This window comes from Heteronotia binoei, chromosome 15 (genome assembly GCF_032191835.1).
Source record: "Heteronotia binoei isolate CCM8104 ecotype False Entrance Well chromosome 15, APGP_CSIRO_Hbin_v1, whole genome shotgun sequence".
Classification (NCBI taxonomy): Eukaryota; Metazoa; Chordata; class Lepidosauria; order Squamata; family Gekkonidae; genus Heteronotia; species Heteronotia binoei.
The window spans coordinates 56,013,386-56,035,756 of record NC_083237.1 but is presented as its reverse complement, the minus strand read 5'-3'; the positions used below and the strand labels follow the sequence as shown (position 1 = coordinate 56,035,756).

The 22,371-nt window shown below is 48.3% G+C and overlaps 1 protein-coding gene across 1 annotated transcript; it reads left to right on the top strand.

Annotated features, from left to right (window-relative positions):
- The first annotated feature begins 9,592 nt into the window (after positions 1-9,592).
- EIF1 (eukaryotic translation initiation factor 1) lies at positions 9,593-13,511 on the top strand. The gene is made up of 4 exons (XM_060255471.1): positions 9,593-9,962; positions 11,897-12,060; positions 12,444-12,545; positions 12,766-13,511. The coding sequence occupies exons 1-4, from the start codon at positions 9,932-9,934 to the stop codon at positions 12,808-12,810; spliced, it is 342 nt and encodes a 113-aa protein (XP_060111454.1). The 5' UTR covers positions 9,593-9,931; the 3' UTR covers positions 12,811-13,511.
- Positions 13,512-22,371: the final 8,860 nt, after the last annotated feature.

The window sequence follows — 22,371 nt, the reverse complement described above, 5'->3', positions numbered from 1 at the left end:
CTTTCTACAAAAAAAGCCCTGCTGTGAGCTATGTTCATATCTAAATATGGCCCATTGGCATTAAATGTTTCAGAGTCCCCTTTGCTCCAAGAAACTGTAATTGAATTGATACAGAATAAAAAACCTACAGTATTTATAAATATTTGGCGTTGATTTAAAAATATGATACGCAGAATCTCAGGAATGAATGGAATAAGAAGCTAGATCGCTCTATTTTGCCAAAGCAATGGGATATTGCCTTATATATGCTTTCTCCATGGATCATAAGGTAAAAAAAAATTGTGTTAGGATAAACTGGACAGTGATTCTTTACCAAAGGACTACGTGAAGTGACTAACTGTTGGTGTTGGAACTCACAGGACTCATCCCTTAAACCTGTGCTTTGGCCACATCCAGTCATTCAGTTTTTCTGGGGAGAAATTACCACCTATATCAATTTTGCGTTAGCACGTTCATTGATTTTGAGGATGAGTATGTCCTTTTAAACTATCTTTCTCTTGGAGACTAACTGATGGTCAACAAAAATGGATTTTCCATGCCCTTGCTACAGCTAAAGGACTCGTTTTAAAACATTGGGAAGATAAAAGCCCACCTCTGTAGATCAACAGATTGAGGACCTTAGCAGCAAAATCCAGAGAGGGGGGGGGCAGAAAGTCTTTTGGGAGCAGACGAGCTGCTATGTGGGTGCAGGAAGGGTTTGCACCAACATACGACTGGCGCCGCCACAGCGAGGGGGAATTACATGGGCGGGGGGCTGCCCGAGCGCTGCTCCGTCCGAGGGCAGCAGCGCCTGAGAGCTGTGCCCGAGTGTGGGCAGAAGTGAGGCGGAGCGTGGCGTTCAGGCAGCGGAGGGGGTGGAGTTGGGAGCGTGGCCAGGCTTAGGCAGCTTCCTGAGCAGTTTGGCCCATGACATGCCCCCCCCCCCCCAAGAGGCAGAACTTTATGCCTGCAAAAACAGCGGCGTGTCCCATAGGCACTCGTTGAAACCAAAAACAAAGGTCACCTCCACCGCTGCGGAAGCTTGCAAACCCCTTAGGGAGCGGCGTGGTTGCCTCACCGATACCCTCTCACCCCCTCCCCAGCACCCAATCGCGGTCTCCCTCCTCCTAGAAGTACTTCCACTCTGGCCTCGCACAACTCAGTTGTTAAGAAGAGGAGTGCGTGCCTGGAAGTTCTGCCAGCGAGCTCCCAGCCATACAGACTTAGAGGGACAGGCAGACACGTTGGTGATGGTTTTGCACCACGCTGTTGCTTTGACAGTATCTTTGACTTACGAGGGGGAGAGAGAGGTCTGGGGCTAACTGCTCTTGTTTCCAGGTCTCCACAGGTTCTGGGCTCCCGCTGCATGCGATGACTGTCACCCATGGCTGGGTAAGTTCCACTGTCCCCCCACAAGCCTCCCCCTCTCCTCGCTCTCGACCGCTTGGTGTGCGAGTGTCTCTGGCACTTGAACCAGGCAGTGGGCTCCGTCAGGGGACATTTGCTGACCCTGCTCCCCTGTGCTGCCCTCTGATGCATTCTCAACCCCTGCCAGGGCACGGGTGTGTGTGTGCGTGTGTGTGGCAGCTGCCCCGTTGCAGGAAGGTGGGTCAGAGACTGTCCCTTTAAGAGAGTGCCCGGCTGAAATGCAGCCTGCTCTTCCAGCCGCCGCCCCTGCAGGTGCTCTTGATCTCTATCTCCGTTTTGCAGGTGGGACTCCAACACAGAGGCTTCCGTGTGTGTTACTCCACCACCACCACCCCTCACCTGCTTCTGCCTGCCGCTAGGAATGGAGCCTCGCCCATGGCGAGACTGCCTAGCACGCTCCAGGGAGACTGTTGCACTCTGTTCCAGAAAAATAAAGTCTGAGCTATGCCCTCTGTTGTCTCTCCTGCTTGGCATCTGCTGCACGTTCCCGGGGCAACCCACCCCCCTTCGTCAGTGGCCTCTCCGAGGGAATGCCTGGGAGGGTGGGCAGACTTGGTTCTTGGGGGGGATGGGCTATGAGCCACCACGCTGCCCCCCGCGTGGCTGGATGGGGGAGAGGGAGTGCCGCCCCTCAGCCTGCCCGGGCTGATGGCCTACCCGACCGCACAGGGCTGTTGTGCGCTGGGCACTTGGGGAGGGCACTGAAGTGGATGCATGCCCAGGGGCTCGCACTCTGAGTTCTGCGGCCCCCAGGGGAGGTGTTCCTTGCACATAGCAGGGGGCAGCAGCAGGGCAACACGAGGGGGGAGCTCCAGGAGGTGTCTTTCGGACTTGGTCTGGCCGCTCCAAGGTACACATTCCAGCCACTGTCTAGGACAGGGAACTCCTGCACTCGGCACTTCCTGCTCGTCCGCGCATGCCTCCGCCCGCCAGCCCGCCACCGGCAGAGTCTCTGACAGCGGGACGGAGTGGGGGGACTGACGGCCTCTCAGGCGCGGGCTTTCCACCTCCTCGCCCGGTCACATGCAATGGACTGTCCAATCCCGTGGTCCCGTGCGAATCTGTGCCTCCCCCACCCCCACCTAAGCAGCGGGCCAATGGCGTGCGCCTGGGCAGAATCACCATGGTGACGGGTTCTCTCTCGCTCATTGGGCCGCTCTTCCCTCTCCAAGCGTGGCATAACGTCTCCCCTTTGGAAGCCAACAAGCGGCGCCGTAGATCCACCCAAGCCCTAGCAGCCGGCCACCACGTATGTCTGGATTTGGCTGCCCAACTCCATCAGTGTTTGAACACATGGCATATAGATAACAATTGAGTATGGAATTATTTTTAGATCATTGGAAACCGTTTATAGAAACGTATGTGTAGATCTGCCACCACTGTTATATTTTTTCAGTATGGATATGTTATGTATGAAAACCAATGTTGTATCAGTGGTGTTCCTGCCTGGTTCATAGGAGCCTGAAGGACTGAGCTGGGGACTTGGGAGCAATGGGCAGTCAGATCCAGGTACAGACTGCCCTGCTCCAATCACAGGCCCCTGCTGGCTTGAATGACCCAATAACATGCTAGCGTGGGAACCCAGTGTAGTATATAGTTGGCCCAGTGGGCCCCATTCGCCAGCCTTGCTAATGCAGTCATCTACCATGCCGCTGTACTTAATAAAGAGCTATTTACCACTACTACCTCAACTCATCGATGCATAGAACCCACTATATTATAGTATATGTATCTTTCTTTAAACTGTGTTTAGTTTCTGGATTTTGAGGGGGGAGTTCTTATGGATTTCTTCTGGTTTTTTTCACGGTTTTGTTTGTTTGGGGGCGTTTAAAGAATTTAAAAAAAAAATAGTGATCCTCGAATGAGACACCATTTCTTCTAGGCGGTTTGCCCGTGCTATATCTTTCACAATCCAACCCAACTGCTTCTGAAGTGACCGGCTTCCAGAATAATCAACAGTACAAGCTGGAACCAATCCAGTGCCTTGCTCCACTCTGACCTGTTCAAGGTCACAGCTATCAGGGGCAGGGAATGAAACGGTCCATGGAGTCTCATGTTGACTGAGCCAAGCGTTTCTTCAACTCTAACCCACCCTGATCTCTGGTTGCAAAGACATTCCAGGGAGCAAGGCTGAGGTTATGATGAAGAGGGGAAAGAACCTTGAAGAAAAGCTGGTTGGAAGGAATGTTTTGCCTCGAGGCTGTTCCAGAGCGAGGGGACAAGATAAAACAGAGACTAGATGCCTTTGTGGTTAACCACCATCCAGGACATCCCTCCAGTATAGCAGCATTTCTCAAAAACTGTAAGACAGCCCCTCTTCCAAGGACATAGGGTACCTGAAAACAGAGGTGTGAAGTCCCAAGGATCTGAACGTCGGTGGGTGCCTCCTTCCCTCCCAAACCCAAGATGGGGAAGATTCTAATATTCCATAGCATTGGATCCTCACTGATCTACACTTGGGTATTTACCAATGGAAACGCAAAACAAAATTCATCTTTTCTTAACGTTTAATACAAGAGAATAGCTCAGCAGATAATCAACCAGGAGAGTCTTCCAGCCTAAACAGTTCTCAGATGTTCTCACCAAACTGAATGTTCCCAGTGGGTTGTCTTATGCACACATGTCTCCTTTTCATCCTTTATTGCACATGCATTTCTGGCTTGGGGAGGGTACCTTTTCTATACGTGTAGTAAAACCTGCTTGCTTGGTCATTGTTTTGCATTGGCATTCGGCCGGCCAAGGCAAATATTTTGCATATGTTCTCTAAAGGCAGATACTGCTAGGGAAGGGAATAAAGTTCTCATCTGCCTGGAGAAAAAAATGCCCTGTGCCTCAGTCGAAACTTAATGGGATGTTATTTATCAGGTGCTGTTATTTGCCTTCAGTTGATTAAAAGCTTCAACTGACCATTTCCACACGTTAAGCCTCAATTAAAGAGACAGGGCAATTTTTTTTTTCTCCAGGGATGAGAGAGGCTGGAAAAAATACAGAGAAGGGCTACCAGGATGATTAAGGGGTCGTTGGAGTACCATCCCTATGAGAAAATATACAGGATGGTGCGGAATTGTTTTCTATTGCCCCAGAAGGCTGGACCACAACCAGTGGGTTGAAATTAAATCAGAAGTGTCCAACTCAACATTAGGAAGAAATGCCCGACAAAGCGGTTCCTTGGTGGAACATGCTTCCTCCGGAAATGTCGGATAGATGTTGGAAATATAAAAATCATGAAGGTTCTTTTTTTCATATGGGGTGGACTTGTGAAAAAGCGAAAAAGTTTTGGCAGATGATACAACAAGAAATTTCTAAAATTTTGGGATACGACTTTAAGAAAGTTGCAGAGACTTTTCTGCTGGGATTACAAATGGAAAAATTTCCAAAAGAAGATAGAACTCTAATTTGGTATTTGCTCTCAGCTGCTAGGACATTGTATGCGCAGTTGTGGAAGCAAGAAAAAATACCAGAGAAATGGGATTGGATTGTGAAAGTTTTATCGTGGAGTGAGATGGACAAATTAACAAGAACTTTAAGAGACTATGATTTGGATGTGTGGAAGAAATTTAGAGGATACATAGAGAAAGAGTGGAATGTAAAAAGACATTGGACAATTTTTTAACATGAATATGAGAAAAGATATTGAACTTTGGTTAAGGGTACCTTTATAACTGAACTTAAGTATATAACCTCGGAGGGAGTCGAGTAACGGAGGGAGGGGGGATTGGAAAATATCATATGGGTTAGAGATAGTAATGATATAATTAGATATTGTTACCATATGTTATCAATAAAATTGTTTAAACCGATGCTTCCTCAGGAGGTGGTGGGCTCTCCTTCCTTGGAGGTTTTTAAACAGAGGCTAGATAGCCATCTGACAGCAATGCTGGTCTTGTGAACTTAGGGGGAGGTATTTGTGAATTTCCTGCATTGTGCAGGCGGTTGGGCTAGATGACCCTAGGGCACCTTCCAACTTTAAGATTCTATGAAAGGTTAAAGAGTCTGGGACTTCTGTTTAGAAAAGAGACGGCTAAGGGGACATTCGGGGAGGGACGGTGGCTCAGTGGTAGAGCATCTGCTTGGGAAGCAGAAGGTCCCAGGTTCAATCCCCGGCATCTCCAAAAAAGGGTCCAGGCAAATAGGTGTGAAAAACCTCAGCTTGAGACCCTGGAGAGCCGCTGCCAGTCTGAGAAGACAATACTGACTTTGATGGACCAGGGGTCTGATTCAGTATAAGGCAGCTTCATATGTTCATGATAGAGGTGTGTAAAATTATGCATGGGGTATGGAATGAAGCTGGTGGGCCGTAGGTTCAGGACAGACAAACTGAAATACTACTTTACACAGAAAGTGATTAAAAATGTGGAATTTGTTGCCAGAGGATGTGGTGGTGGCCACAGGAATAAACAGCTTGAAAATGGGATTCGATAGATGCATGCAGGATAGGTCTATCAGTGGCCACTAGCTGTGGTGATTGAGGGGAACCTCCACATTCAAAGGCAGTCAACAACCTCTGAATCCCAGAGTCGGGAGGCAACATCAGGGGAAGGTCTCAGTCTCTATGTCCTGTTGTTGGCCCTCCAGAGGAACTGGTTGGCTACTGTGTGAGACAGGATGCTGGACTAGATGGACTGTTGGTCCAGTAGATCCCATAGGGCTCTTCTTATGTTCTTATTTCCAACCCTACTCCCCCACCTCATGGATCAAACTGCAGAGAAAGGCAGGAACAGCAATGCAAGAAAACTCCTTGCTGAATCCAAAGATGTGGATCAGTATAATCTTGCAGGAACTCCTTCCCACCCACCCATTATCCTCCATTTAATTTGTTTACAGCAGCACCCACTTCCTTTCACACTTAACCAGCATCTAACTCATTCCTCCCCATGCAGTAGGGAGGGGAGTACAGAGAATGCCATGCCCTCAAGCGCGATGAACCTGCAAGCTTGCATTCCCACAGCAGCTGATTCAGTGACAACCTAGTCCTCTTTTGCACCTATTAACCTGGACTGTACATCTTAGCAAAGCAAGCTCCAGGGCCTAGACCCTCCTTAAAGCCATCGTGGAAAGAGTTAATCCATCCTCACATTTGAACCTATATAGAGACTGACTGGGTCACATTCCTTCGTGGAAGGGCTTATAGACAGCCCGGCACAAGGTTAACCAACAAAACCTTGCTGTTCATATACTTCACACTCCAAAAACCAGGTTTGGACAGGTTTTCTCCAGTTCTTACTGGAGGCCACAAAACCTCTGTCTCTCTGCATTACGATACGTACAGGTCAGACAAGTATTCTCCCCAGGGCCAAATCCAGCTCAACTGCCCCAGGGAGGGTTGCCAAATCCTAGCTGAGAAATTTCTGGAAATTTGGGGGTGGAGCCTGAGGAGGGCAGGGCTTGTGGAGTCCCGCCACAAAATCCGCCCTCCTAATCCGCAATCTTTTATAGGCGAAGCAAGTTGGGATGAGAATCCACTGCTCCTGCTGCCACTTAAGTGGAGGGCAACATTGGCTCTGGCATCACATCACTTCTCCTAAAAAAAAGAAAAGTGACAGAGGGTACCTCTAGGAAATGCCCAGATTCCATGGCAGCCCTGCAGTTGGCTATGGTCTCCCTGATCTGTAGTGGCACCCAGAAACTATTCTCAGAATTCCATAACTGCTCACAGCACCACCACCACCCCAATATAGCATACATGAAGCCTCAGGACTGCTGGAGGGGCAAATAAAGCAAAAGAGGAGGGTTACAGGCTGGATTCCACCCCCTACCTTCATATACTTGGCTGTACTGATGAGCTATTCTAAACTCCTGATTCAGTTCTGAAAATCATCAAACGGGATGTTTGTATTAAGCCCCAATGGGTTATTTCCAGGGCCATCCCTGCCACCAGGCAAACTAGGCAATTGCCTACGGCATCAGCCTTCCGGAGGGCACCCGAACTGGGTGACTCTGTGCAGGGGGTGGGGTGCCAGAAGTTAGCCTTGTCTAGGCTGCCAGACAGTCTAGGGGCAGCCCTGGGTATTTCAGAGAACTACAAAGTCCACCTGCATTGTGTAGAGGCAGCTTGGCCCTGGTGTGGTGTTACTAGGGTTGCCGAGCCCCTCTGCCTCTGTGTCACACCAGAAATGCTCTAGGATTTGCAGTAAAACTCTATGGTACCATAAAGCTCTATGGTACCATAGAGTTTTTAGCGCAAGTCCTAGAGTGTCCCCGTCATGACATCCCCGCACGATGACGTCACCGGGGATGGCACACACTGACGGGGCTCTTCGGGGGTGGGGATCCCCCCCGGCGGCCTGCTCCCTGCCAGCAGCTTGGGGCCCTCCCAGTCAGGGGATCCCCCGCCCCTGGCCGGAGCTTGGGAGCCCTAGGTGTTACCTACTCAAAAGACCAGTCTGGGACCTGCTTTGGAGGCAGGGCTCAGGTTCCACAGACACCTTTACAGCTTCCACACATGCAAATGGTGTCTGAAAAGCAGGGAAATACATTTCAAGCTGTACCCAGATAATCTAGTCTGATCTGCAATGAACTCACTGGCTGCCCCCTTTACTTGTATCATCGCTCTCCAGATCCCAGGTAGTTCGGGCAGCAGTGTGAAAGGCTCACGAAAGCTTTGGCACAGGATTGAGGCCAGTGTTGGTTTTGCAAGCACAACTGGCTCAAACTGCCAAGATACCAACTGGATTAAAAGGATGACGAAACAGGCTCAGATGTTTCTATTTCTGGATGGCATTGTAAGGGCCCGCACTACATAACAGCATTAAGAAGTACAGATTAGGTTGCCACTGCTTTCCTGCAGTTCTAGCAGCCCAGAGAAACATCCCTGGAGTGTATCCTCAAGGGCATTATGACTATTATTATTACATTGCCACCAAAAGCATGTCAGATATACAAAGAAACAGGACATTACTGAGTCAGAGCAGAAGTGCAGTTAGCATTCCCTTCCTTGTAAAGAACATCTCCACGACAGGTAGCAATTCAGCTATTCCTTCCCAGCCCCCCCCCCCCCACCCAGCATAAGGATGCAGTACTGTGAAAGAAGATCGGTTGTATCTTAAAGGACCATAAAATTTATCACACCATAACTTTTTGTAAGCAAAAATGTCATCAGGTGCATATAAAGTGCTTCGCTTGTAGAATTTCTGACTGCTCCCCAACTGTTTTTAAAAATAACAGAACCCTGATGGATACAAGGCAGTAACCTTACATGGTTCCCTTTCAGCGGCCAACTGGACCTCATCAAGGGATGCCAGCTCTGGGTTGGGAAATAAGGCAGGCAGGATTTGGTGAGGGGAGCGACCTTGGCAGGGTAGAATGCCGCACAGTCTACCTTTCAAAGCAGCAGCCATTTTCTCCAGGAGAATTGATCTTGGGTGTCTGGAGATCAATTGTAATAGCGGCTCTTCAAATGTCACCTGGAGGTTGGCCACCCTACATTTACAGACAGGGTGGCCAAACTGTGGCTCCGAAGCCACATGTGGCGTTGCAGGCTCAGAGAAGGCATTTGTCTCTTTAAATAACCTCCAAAGTCAAGCCAGCCTGCAGCTTGGAGAATGCATTTTAAGTTAAAGCTGCTTTCTTTCCACCTCTCCTATCTACTTCTTCCTTCCTTCCTCTCTTAAACATCGATGTTCTTGTCTTGCAGCTCTCAGACATCTGACATTTCTGTGCAGGTCTTCTATTCAACAAGTTTGGCCATCCTTGTTCTAAAATATGAGCATTTACCGGGGAAGTCAAAAGTCTTCCTGGAACTATTGGGTTCTTGTCTACCGGCCCCTTTGCCTTGGTTCTCCTTGTAATCGTAAAACAAAATGTATTGCAATGAAGTTAAGATCTGCAAAAATTTATTTGCTATGAGTTTTTGTGTGCATGCACACATTTCATCATGTGTACCAGAACACGGTTAACAGAAAAGGAGATAAGGGCCTCTGACCACATGCAGACCTGACCTTCCTCGCTGCACAGCCCCGAAGAGGCTCCTTACCCTCGCTCATACGCATGCGCTAATTGGTCGTTTCCCGCCCCCGAACGCGAGTTTCCCGTTCTCCTAGTGAGAGATCACGAAGTGCGCAAGCGCTCCCTGCTGCGCTATAACCCACGAATCGAAAGACGTGAAAGAGACCGACAGTAACTTTCTCCGCCTCCCGTTTCTTTACAGCCAATCCCCTTCACCATCATCTGGAGCGTGACCAAGGCCACCCTTGTTTGCCTGCATGACACAGTACGCAAGCGCGTCAGTTGCCTTGGGGCTCGGCCAGGCAGTGCGTGAGTGACGCTCAGCCGCAGCCCTTTCCCCCCTTCCCTCCCTTAGCCAATCCCTTCTCTCGTCTCTCGGTGCGCGTTGACGTCACAAAAGCGGCCCCGCTATATAAACCGACGGCCGTTTAAACCCCGCCCTTCCTGCCGTCTTTCCATTTTTTGGCGTCCCCTCTTTCGGAGGCTGAAGAGCTCCCTCGTCGCCTCCCTCGCCGCCACTGCCTTCTGCCGTCGCCCCCGCCGCCGCCTCCGACACAGGAAGGGAAGCGAAGCGCGTCGTATGTCCGCTATCCAGAACCTCCACTCCTTCGGTGAGGAGACAGTGGGGAGGGGGGCTTAAAAAGGCGGGAGAAAGGAAACGGTGAGGGGAAGGAGGGGGGGGCGACTGAGGCAAAAGGGGCGGGGCCAAGTCGGGCGGCGGCCTTCGAACGTTGAGCGAGGGGCGGGGCCTTGCGGGCTCTCAGCATTCTGAGGAGGCGGGGCCTGATTCCCCGCGGCGGGGGGAGAGCTTCCCTGGAGGGGAGGGGGGAGCATGTGCGGAGCCCCGAGGGGGAGCCAGTGCAGGAGAGGAGGAAGACGCCAATAGAGCGAAGGCCAAATGGTTACAAATGGAAAAGGGGGGGCTCAGTCGAAGTACGGCCTTGGCAGTATAGCAGCTCTAAATGTTTTAGATGGGAGGCGTAGATGTCGCATAAGAGGCAACGTGGAGGATGGGGGGGGGGGCGTTGAGGAAGTAGTGAAACGATGGCGGGGGAGGGAAGGAGCTGGGAGGAACCAAATAGAGTCTGGTTTGCGGCTGAGCGCTGGGCCTTTGTGCGGCTGAAAAGGCCTCGGTCGAGGCCCTCGGCTGGTTTCCTCTCCAGCTCCCCCCTCCCTTCTTTTTCTCTCTTTTCCCCTCCTTCGGTGACGCAGTTGCTAATTCCTGGTTGTTGCGTCAGCCCGAGAAGAGGCGGGGCTTTGGGACAGGGAGGGGCGGCCGTGGGGAGTCACGTGGGCCGATGGAGAAAGGGTGGTTTCAGGAAGGAGAGCGGGAGCTCCAGCTGCTTACAGATGTGCTGGCCGGCGGGAGGGTTGAAATGACGGTGGTGTGTTTGGGTCCTAACCAGGGGTTCTTAATCCAGTAGCCGGTTTCTATGGCGTTGTTATTGTGCCATGGTCAAAGAATCCTGCCAAACCACAAAAGTTACAAAAGCATTCTTTTCTCGTTTCGTTTGATTAAAGCTCCTTGACTAAAAGTCTTGGAGTCCAAAATTCTTCTTTTTTTTTTTTTCCTTTCAAAGCAGCGTCTAGACTTGAGGCTGTCAGTGGGGAAATCTAGCAAGGATAAGGTTAGGGAGTCTGTCAGATCAAAAGGAGCGAAACCAGTTTGTGTTGAACGAAGATGAAAAATTATCTAGGTGCTGTGTTAGAAATCTATCTCTGAAGGACTCTCCAATAAGATACTGTATTAAATCAGCAGTTTCCCCCTGAGAATAAAAACAAAGTCTGAGTAATAAGGAGTCTTGATCTCGTTGTAACCAGAGTGAGCTGTGAAATTCCATAGATGGCTCTAAAATAATTTGGGATAGTTAGGAAAGACTTTCCTATGCTTTTTGCCTAGCTGCAAAAAGTTACAAAAAAATTCCTTCTCTGTAATACCATGTTTACACTCGTATAATTCCACATTGCCTCCGTTCCTACTGATTATATAGTTCAACAGTTTGATAGACCTATTCAATCTGCAGATGTTTGCTAGTGTCGCTGTAGCATACTGGCCAAGTCTAGAAGGATTTTTCCACATTCTTGGGTCTTAGCTGCTGATAAGAAGCTGCACTCAGACAGCTGAAACAGCTTCTAAAGCTTCTAATTATTCTGCCAGCTCCTAGGGTACAAGAGTCCATTTCTAAGCAAACAGCATTATAAAATTGTGTAATTTTGCTAAAGGACAGTTTTTCTTTCATAACCTTGTGGGGGAAGCTGGGAAGAAGCACTTTGCTTGATATGGTGTGTTGTAGGTGCCAGCTTGAGGTCAGTTTAAGCTCATGGATGGGAACGTTAGAATTGCAAAATTCTTTGTATAAAGTCTCCTTGGAAAGTTGTTTTATAGATTTATCTCCAGTTTAAAGATGTAGCCCCCTTTCCTTATGTGATGTAGGGTGAGAGCTGCCTCCCTCTCTGACCTGCAGGAGACATCTGGTACTGCAAGATGTGTGCCTCATTCAGCATTGAGCTCTGTTGCTTAAATGTTTCCTCTTGTTTTTCTCAGACCCCTTTGCTGATGCAAGTAAGGGTGATGACTTACTTCCTGCTGGGACTGAGGACTACATCCATATAAGGATCCAGCAGCGAAACGGCAGAAAAACCCTCACCACTGTCCAGGGCATAGCCGATGATTATGATAAAAAGAAACTGGTGAAGGCCTTCAAGAAGGTGAGTGGGATTGAGAAGGGCAATGCACTCACATTTTATTTAAAAAGAGTCTGATCGAGCATGGGGAGTGACCAGTGATGTGTGGTGTAAAAGCATGGCTTTTTTTGTAGCAGGAATTCCTTTTCATATTAAGCCACACACCCCTGATGTAGCCAGTCCTCCAAGAGCTTACAGGGCCTACTGTAAGCTCTGGGAGGATTGGCTACATCAGGGGTATGTGGACTAATATGCAAAGGAATTCATGCTACAAAAAGCCCTGTATAAAGGTAAGTCTCTGCCTTAGCGACTTGTGGCAACCAAATTTCTAGAAAGGCAGCTAGCAAGTCTTTTGAGCTTGAGGTGGTTGCAGTTCCTTAAATCTGTTTTTTTTTTAATCCTTGTAGAAGTTTGCCTGTAATGGTACTGTGATTGAGCACCCAGAGTATGGAGAAGTGATTCAGCTTCAGGGGGACCAGCGTAAAAACATATGTCAGTTTCTCATTGAGGTAAGGAGCACTTTAAATTCCCCAGTTCCTTGAATTAGTACTGTATTCTCTGTACTGTTACTATTCAAAACCCACCCTCTTTTTGAAATACAAGCAAAAAGCCACACATTCCTGTAAAGCTGAAGCTGTCTGTGATAAGTGCTTAAAACACTTAGCGTGTTGCTCATTCTGCGTTCTTGGATTTATTTTGTGAAACCCCTTTCATGTTTTCATTTTACAGATCGGACTGGCTAAAGACGACCAGCTGAAGGTCCATGGGTTTTAAATGCCAGCGGGTCACTGAAGTCTCGAGGGAGAAGGCTTCCCTCTGATGAGAAACCTTTGTGTCCCATGTCACTAGTTTAAAAACGAGCCTGTTTGCATAATGTAATCACATCAGGTACCCTTTTTAGTCCAGTGTAACTTAGCAATGTAATAAACTGACAAGAGCCCATGTTGTTTCGTCTTGGCTGTCCCTCATTTAAACACAGCCCTGTTGTGGTGGTGTCCAGCCCAGAAGCTTATTCGACACAAGAAATTCCTAGTAAGGCGCAATGGATGTTCTGGCTGTGTCCGGAGCTGCCCCAAATATTCAGACCCCGCCTTATTTCATAAGCAACTGAGACTGATACCTAGAGATTCCTGTCATTGTCCTTAGTGAACTGTGACACTAAATGGCAGAGGTCAGGACTTGGGTCTGAATTATACCACCACCTAGCTGGAGAAAAGTCATTGGGGATGCAGAAACCAAACCCCCCCTTTATACAGAGACGGGCACTGAAGTGACCAAACCCAAAGACACAGCAGTTAGCAGGCTTGGGATCTGCAGCTCAGAGTTAAGAGGAAGGAGATGTATTAAGCTAGCGCTGTCACCACACAGCGCTGCTTTAGCAACTAACAGTGCTGTGAAGCAAGTTCTTGGTTTGAATCCTGATGTTCTGTGTAATGTATTTAAACACTTATTTAAATAAAAAAAATTTTCAGAAACTCTCGGCTTGTGCTTTCAGTCCCTTGTTGAAAGGGGTACTTATAGCTTTATAGTTCTTTGGTCAGTTCAGGTAGCAGTTCATAAAGGGAAGAGCCCACCAAAACCCTACTTTTCTAAAGGATAGTCTTTTTTGCAGAGGGCATCAAAATAATATCCTGGAAGCAACCTTTTCAGATTGCATACAGAGGTACTTGATTTCATCTTTGTTAAGATTCTTAGTGTATCAGATACACCTTCTTAAAAGTGGCCGTTTGGAAGGAGATAGTAATAAAACCAGCACTGCTTGGTGTGCATCTACGGCTCAGTATCCTACTTCACATAATGGCCAAACAATTTTGGTAGCCCTACAACCAGAGTAAAAAGCCAAAGATCCCCTGTTATCCCCTGCCATGAGAGGTTACTGCATCTGAGCATGGAAGTTCCGTTTATTCATTGAGCCAGTTTGGTGTAGTGGTTAAGTGTGCAGACTCTTATCTGGGAGAACCGGGTTTGATTCCCCACTCCTCCACTTGACCTGCTAGCATGGCCTTGGGTCAGCCATAGCTCTGGCAGAGATTGTCCTTGAAAGGGCAGCTGCTGTGAGAGTCCTCTCCAGCCCCACCCACCTCACAGGGTGTCTGTTGTGGGGGAGGAAGGGAAAGGAGATTGTGAGCCGCTCCGAGACTCTTCGGAGTGGAGGGCGGGATATAAATCCAATATCATCATCTTCTATTGTGGCTAGTGGTCATTGATGATCTGGTGCCTGTGAATTTATTTAGTCCTCTTTTGGACGAGTTATTAGCCATCCTAACACCCTGTGGCAGTGAAAGCTAGACATTAACACACCGCGCTCTTGGCATGCAAATTTTAGAGCCGCATTGGATGGCGGAATATAACAGCTGCTTAAAAAGACCAGGGGTAAGAGTGCAACGGTGGTGTCTCTGCTCCCAGGGACACAATTAGCTGGATGACCTTGTGGTTGCATCATAATTGTGAAGATGACCTTGATGGTGTACTGTATTATCCTAACATGGCTTGCAAAACAAGCTTGTGGAAGTAGAGTATGAGTCCAGTAGCATAATTTGTGGCAGGGGGTGAGCAGTGACTCATGGAAGCTCATACCCTATCACACATTTTGTTAGTTTTTAAGGTGATACTGGACTCTCATTTCTGCTACAGGTAGACTTAACAAGGCTAACCATGTTAAGCTTACGTTTTCTGCTTGATGTGTACCTGGCTGCATACCTGCAGACCTCTGAAGGCAAAATGCCTATTTGAAGCTAAGGATCACACTGGCCTGGCAGAAGCTGAAACCCTTGTGCCAACAGGCTAGCCTCAATGCTCCACATTAAAATAGAAATCGGCTTGCTAAATTGAGCTAGAAAGGAATTTTTATATCCATTTTAATCAGATCCAAAATAGACCATTAGGCCTTTTTTTCTGTAATTTGCAGCTAAAATGCATTCATCTTGAAAAACTTGTTTATCTTTTGACAAATTGGGAGTGCTACTTAGAGCAGGCTTGTATTACATGAGGGAGAAACACCCAGCTTTGTTCTTTCTACACAAGGCTGGGTACATTGAGTTCTCAGTGTTCATGGATATCGTGGTGCTTTTGGACACCTTTCCTGGTGCCAGCCAAATGTTTGAGAACATAGGTGGAGCCATGTGCAATTATTGGCTACTGGAGATTTGATTGGCTGTGCAGTTTCTTTAGAGAGCTTTGGCAGTAGCTAGCACCACAGCAAAACAATTTTCATCTTGCAATTGAAGATAAGCTGCAGCAGCCATTTGGTGGCTGGTTTGTAGATGACTGGGGAAGGCAATGGCAAACCACCCCGTAAAAAGTCTGCCGCGAAAACGGGAAAGCAACGTCACCCCAGAGTGGAAAATGACTGGTGCTTGCACAGGGGACTACCTTTACCTTTTTTTCCCACCTCCACCCATTGTGGCAATACCAACGTGTGCCAAATCTGAAAATGCCTACAGCCTCAAAACGCTGGGGACCCTGGGAGAGCCAGTTTGGTGTAGTGTGCAAACTCTTATCTGGGAGAACTGGGTTTGATTCCCCGCTCTTCCACTTGCAGCTGCTGGAATGGCTGTGGGTCAGCCATAGATCTCACAGCTGTCTTTGAAAGGACAGCTGCTGTGAGAGCTCTCAGCCCCACCTACCTCACAGGGTGTTTGTTGTGTGGAAGGAAAGTAAAGGAGATTGTAAGCTGCTCGGAATCAGATTCAGAGTGATGGGCAGGGTATAAATCCAATATCTTCTGGTGTATATCTTTCCCAGTTGGGAATGCATACAATATAATACATTGACCAGCCATGCAACAAGGGGTATACACTTCTTGCCTGCTAGCTTCTTGTCTTCAAAAAAGGGAGGCAAATGATGCAAAACTATTTAGAACCTTACTGTCCTTAAAAACTAGTTCATCCTCACAGAAATCCTTAGTGATAATTCCTAGAGGTGGGTGAAGCATGGAAGCAAAATTGGTATAAAGCTTGCAGGTTTGGCATGGATGTGGTGGCCAATGTTCCCTCTAAGCTGCTGAGTCTTATAAGCAAAAATTATACTTTGTGAGCTACTGCATAAATTAGTGTGCTCTGGGGCAATCCTTCCTGAGCTAAGACAAAAATGTGAGCTAGCTCACGCCAACTCAGAGGGATCACTGGTGGCAGAAGGCTTCCTGAGGTCTGGAAAGTTTCTCATGACTAGTTAAAAGACTTCAGGTGGCTTCAAAGCAACTGGCCAATACTTAAAAAGTAAAGGTAGTCCCCTGTGCAAGCACCAGTTGTTTCCAACTCTGGGGTGAAGTTGCTTTCACGTTTTCACAGCAGACTCTTTGCAGGGTGGTTTGCCATTGCCTTCCCCAGTCATCTACATTTTACCCCCAGCAAGCTGGGTACTCATTTTAATGCCCTCAGAAGGATGGAAGGCTGAGTCAACCTTGAGCTGGCTACCTGAACCCAACTTCTGCCAGGATTGAACTCGGGTCAGACTCAGGAGCAGAGCTTGGACTGCAGGACTGCAACTTACCACTTTGCCATGGGGGTCCTCAGCCAGTACCGGGGCACATATTGTTCTTAGCTGTACTTTTGGGCACTAAAAAAATGCCTTTAGTAGGAAATGGGGAGAAGATCTATAGGAGCAGTTGCACAATATGGGAATGAATTTTCTCATTGGGTGTTTGCCTTTCCCTAAGTGGATCTTTCTCAGGCCCTTGGAAATAAGCTGGCATTTCAGTGCTGGACCCAACCTCTTTTTGGTTAACCGGATATCTTATGGTTTACTCTCAGAAGAAAGGAAGATAAAGCTGGCATTTGGTATGGAAACTGTTTTCATAATGTCTTGGAAATACTAATATTCCTTAAATAAGAATTTAAATTGCTTCTGTTGTGCTAGTACAGCAGATCAGGAGCGAAATAAGAGTACATTATGGCTCAAGTTGCTGAGAAATCTACTTTGTCAAGACCTTTGTGCAAGGGTTTTTTTGAGCAGGAATGCACAAGAACGCAGTTCCAGCTGGCTCGGCATCAGGGGGTGTGGTCTAATATGCAAATCAGTTCCTGCTGAGCTTTTTCGACAAAAAGGCCCTGTGTGAAGCAATGGTGATGTCAGGGGGTGTGGCCTAAGATACAAATGAGTTCCTGCTGGGCTTTTTCTTCAAAAGCCCTGATTTTGTGTAAATTGTCTTGATCAAGGGGTTGTTATTTCACCACTTGCTTCCTTGTATACCTAGTAAACTAGAGAAAACACTGCTACTGCGTGAATGGGTGAACCGCCACCACATAATGTTACATCCTGTTTTGTTCACACAAGGGCTGATAGTGGGGCTCTAAATACCCATTTGTAATTGCCTACAAGGCATGCAGACAGCATCTTATGAATTCCAAGAACAGAGGTGACTCAGGGATGCCTCTTCAAATATTTGGCCAGTATGCCGCTGCAAAAAAGATTGGCAATTCAGCAGCACAGGGTTGGAATTGATTTTTAAATGAGCTGCCTCCATGTTTCGTAAGAGGTGCTCAAGCTGCACTTCGTCAAAAGACTGTCCTGTGTGTGTGACTTTTGAGACTGACTGCCTATTAATATGCCGTAATGGTAATAAAAAGCCCAGGGCCTTGATAAGCTTTCTCATATATTTGTCTTTCCTTATTTGCTGTGAACACCAGAAAGCCTCTTGGGTTCTGATACATTAGGCAGAAACACTCCCGGTTATTGAGTATGATCTCTCAGTGGGTTTTCGTGCTCATTTATCAGTTTGAGAAATGGTTCTCTTTAGGAGAGAAATATAGTCAAGTTGTCTGATAGCCATAATCTCTTACGGCCATAAACTATCGGGTTCCAAAAGACCCATTTATACAATGCTTGAGTTCTCATGTTTATTCAGTGCCTCCTCCCATGCACACATGAAAATGTTTACAGTTTTTCTCCCCCAATCTTCACACCAAGAATGGGAGCTTCAATTCATATGTTTTTAAAAAGTTTACCTAGGCATGCACAGGGAGGGAAAGTTGATAGATCTTCTCCTCTCTCCCCCAGGCTTCAGGGGAACACTGTTTTTTTGAACTTTTGTGAACGTTGTATTATGCCCCCTATTTAGGGTTGCCAAGTCCAATTAAAGAAAAATCTGGGGACTTTGGGGGCGGAGCCAGGAGACTTTGGGGGTGGAGCCAGGAGACTTTGGGGGTGGAGCCAGGAACAAGGATGTGACAAGCATAATTGAACTCCAAGGGAGTTCTGGCCATCACATTTAAAGGGACAGCACGCCTTTTTAAATGCCTTTCTTCCATAGGAAATAATTAAGGATAGGGGCACCATCTTTTGGGGCTCATAGAATTGGACCCTCTGGTCCAATATTTTTGAAACTTGGGGGGTATTTTGGGTAGAGGCACTAGCTGGTGCCTCTACCTCAAAAAATAGCCCCCCCAGAGCCCCCAATACCCATGGATCAATTCCCTATTATTCTCTATGGGAATCGTTCTCCATAGGGAATAATAGAGTGCCTAGTAGACATTTCCCTCCCCCCCCCCACGCTTTCTAAAGGGGGGGAGGGCCTCCCTGCCCCCTCCCTCTCTCTCTCACACACACACAAATACTTACCGTACTTGGTCTTCGTCCAGCAGAATTTGCTCGCTGTGAAAACGAGAGTAAGGCTGCACAGGAAAAGAAAGGGAGGGGCCTTTCCTGTTTCCTGTGCAGCCTTAAAGGGACACATTTTAAAAACGGATCCCAAGCTGTAAAACAACATGATGCCTACAGGTATGTTCTCTCTCCCCCCGCCCCCAGATTTTTTAAGAGCGGGGGAGGAAGCTGAAAATTCGGGGGTCCCCCGCCAGGGCGGGAGGGTTGGGAAGCCTACCCCATTGCCTTTTTTTCCTAAACCAGAGGTCCCCCACATATCACCTTCTAGGCTTGCCAATCCCCAGGGGATCCCCCAGTTTGGAGGCCCTTCCCCCGCTTCAGGGTCATCAGAAAGCGGGGGGGGGAGGGAAATGTCTGCTGGGCACTCCATCATTCCCTATGGAGACCGATTCCCATAGGGTATAATGGAGAATTGATCTGCTGGTATCTGGGGCTCAGGGGCGGCTGTTTTTTGAGGTAGAGGCACCAAATTTTCAATATAGCATCCAGTGCTTAGCTATCTTGTTTTTCAGTCCCTTTCCTAATAATCCTTAGCAAATGTCAAATGTGCTGATATTTTCAACAAGCCATCTATCATGAATTGAAGGTCTCCTTAGGGCTGGCTTGAGCAGTTGGGCTGCGCTAAGAAGGCCACTTCTCCTCCTATTCTGGCCAGGTCTCTCTCGGCTTGGCTTCGCGAACGAAGATTTAAGAAGGGTGCAATAGTCCACGTTTGCTGCAGGCTCGCTGGTGGCTGACAAGACCAATGTGGGACAGGCAGGTCCGGCCACAGCGGCTGCAGGGAAAAGTCTGATTTAGGGTTGGTCCTGTAGCAGTGCGATTCTTCCTCAATCTCCTTTTGTCCTCAAGACCAGCTATGCGCGTGTTCTCAAAGGAAGAGACAGCCTGGTGGATGGTGTGCCTCCATGCTTTGCGATCTGAGGCTAGGTCAGACCACTGGTGATGGTTGATGTGACAGGTGCTAAGGGATTTCTTCAAGGAGTCCTTGTACCTCTTCTTTGGTGCCCCTCTATTTCGATGGCCGGTGGAGAGTTCGCCATACAGGGCAATCTTGGGAAGGCGGTGGTTTTCCATCCTAGAAATATGCCCTGCCCAGCGCAGCTGCGTCTTCAACAGCAGTGCCTCGATGCTGGTAACCTCTGCCCGCTTGAGGACTTCAGTGTTGGTCACAAAGTCACTCCAGTGGATGTTGAGGATGGTGCGAAGGCAGCGCTGATGAAAGCGCTCAAGGAGTCGCAGGTGATGACGGTATAAAACCCACGATTCGGAGCCATAGATGAGGGTTGTCATCACAACCGCTTTGTAAACATTGATCTTTGTGCCTTTTTTCAGATGCTTGTTGCTCCACACTCTTTTGTGCAGTCGGCCAAATGCACGGTTTGCCTTTGCCAGCCTGTTGTCAATCTCCTTGTCGATCTTGGCATCTGAGGAGATGATGCACCCCAGGTAGCTGAACTGCTGGACTGTCTTCAGAACTGATTCACCCACAGTGATGCAGGGAGGGTGATAATCTTCCTGGGGTGCAGGCTGGTGGAGAACTTCTGTCTTCTTCAGACTAACTTCTAGGCCGAATAGCTTGGCAGCCTCTGCAAAGCAGGACGTCATATGCTGCAGAGCTGATACCGAGTGGGAGACGAGTGCAGCATCATCAGCAAACAGTAGCTCTCGGATGAGTTTTTCCATTGTCTTGGAGTGTGCCTTTAGTCGCCTCAGGTTGAACAGGCTGCCATCGGTGCGATAGCGGATGTAGACACCATCGTCCTCATCTAGATCTACTGCGGCTCTTTGAAGCATCATGCTAAAGAAGATCGTAAAGAGAGTTGGCGCGAGAACGCAGCCTTGCTTTACACCTGTGCCTATTGGGAAGGGCTCCGAGAGGTCGTTGCAGTGTCTGACTTGGCCTCGCTGGTCTTCGTGTAGCTGGATGATCATGCTGAGGAACCTTGGGGGACATCCTAAACGTTCCAAGATTTGCCACAGGCCTTTCCTGCTAACGGTATCGAAAGCTTTGGTAAGGTCGACAAAAGTCACATACAGACCCTTGTTCTGTTCCCTGCATTTCTCTTGGAGCTGCCTGAGAACAAATACCATGTCGGTGGTGCTCCTGTTAGCTCTGAAGCCGCACTGGCTCTCTGGGAGGAGTTCTTCTGCAATGGTGGGCACCAGTCTGTTCAGGAGTATTCTGGCAAGGATTTTGCCTGCGATGGAGAGCAGGGTTATCCCCCGGTAGTTGGAGCAGTCTGACTTTTCCCCTTTGTTCTTGTATAGGGTGATGATGATTGCATCGCGAAAGTCCTGTGGTAATTTGCCTTGTTCCCAGCAGGTGACAAGTACTTTGTGAAGTGAGCTATGTAGTACTGTGCCCCCATGCTTCCAGATCTCTGGTGGAATTCCATCAACTCCTGCTGCCTTGCCACTTTTCAGTTGCTTGATGGCTTTAACAGTCTCTTCTAGGGTGGGGATCTCATCCAACTCTGTTTTCACCGGTTGAAGTGGGGTGAGGTGGATTGCTGAATCTTGAACTACGCGGTTGGCACTGAAGAGAACCTGAAAATACTCTGACCACCGGTTCAGTATGGATGCCTTGTCTGTGAGGAGCACTTGGCCGTCTGCACTATGCAAGGGACTCTGAGCCTGATATGATGGACCATATACTGCCTTCAGGGCTTCGTAGAACCCTCTTAAATCACCAGTGTCTGCACACAGCTGGGTTCTCTCTGCAAGCTTGGTCCACCACTCGTTCTGAATGTCTCGAAGCTTGCGCTGGAGGTTGCTACATGCAGCGCGAAAGGTTGCTTTTTTCCCAGGACAGGAGGGCTGAGCAAGATGTGCTTGGTAGGCAGATCTCTTTTTTGCCAGTAATTCTTGGATCTCTTGATTGTTCTCATCAAACCAGTCCTTGTTCTTCCTTGTGGAGAACCCGAGGACTTCTTCAGAGATCTGCAGGACGGTAGTTTTTAGGTGTTCCCAGAGTGCTTCTGGAGAAGGGTCTGTGGGGCAACTGAGGGCCTCAATTCTTGACTGGAGTTTTGCCTGGAAGGCAGCTTTAACTTCGGCTGACTGGAGGCTGCCAACCTGAAACTTCCTCCGAGGGATACCTCCTCTCCTGGGTGTGGGTTTAAAGTGAAGACGGAGATTGCAGCGTACAAGACGATGATCCGTATGACATTCTGCGCTGGGCATTACTCGGGTGTGTAAGACATCTCGAAGGTCTCTCTGGCGCACCAGAATGTAGTCGATAAGGTGCCAATGCTTGGACCGTGGGTGCATCCAGGTTGTCTTCAGACTGTTCTTTTGCTGGAAGATAGTGTTGGTGATGGTGAGCTGGTGCTCCATGCAGAATTCTAGCAGGAGGCGCCCGTTGTCATTGCAGTTGCCAATGCCGTGTTTGCCAAGTACTCCTTTCCAGGCTTCCGAGTCTTTACCTACTCTGGCATTGAAGTCGCCAAGGATGATCACCTTGTCCTCTGTAGGGGTTTTCCGTACGAGGTTGCGTAGATCAGCATAGAACTTGTTCTTTTCTGCAGGATCTGCTTGAAGGGTTGGGGCATACACACTGAAGAGTGTTGCATGCTGCTTGTTTTGAAGTGGGAGGCGCATGGACATGATGCGATCTGAGTGACCTGTTGGAAGGTTTTCGAGTTTGGAGGCAATGGAGTTCCTGACCATGAAGCCAACGCCAGAAAGGCGGCTCTCAGCCTTTGACTTACCCGACCAGTAGAGGGTATAGCCAGC

Excerpts from the sequence above, each read along its gene's own strand:
- EIF1 (XM_060255471.1), top strand. The coding sequence starts at position 9,932 with ATGTCCGCTATCCAGAACCTCCACTCCTTCG. Across the intron at positions 9,963-11,896 it reads CCAGAACCTCCACTCCTTCG|ACCCCTTTGCTGATGCAAGT; the intron begins GTGAGGAGACAG and ends TGTTTTTCTCAG. Across the intron at positions 12,061-12,443 it reads TGGTGAAGGCCTTCAAGAAG|AAGTTTGCCTGTAATGGTAC; the intron begins GTGAGTGGGATT and ends TAATCCTTGTAG.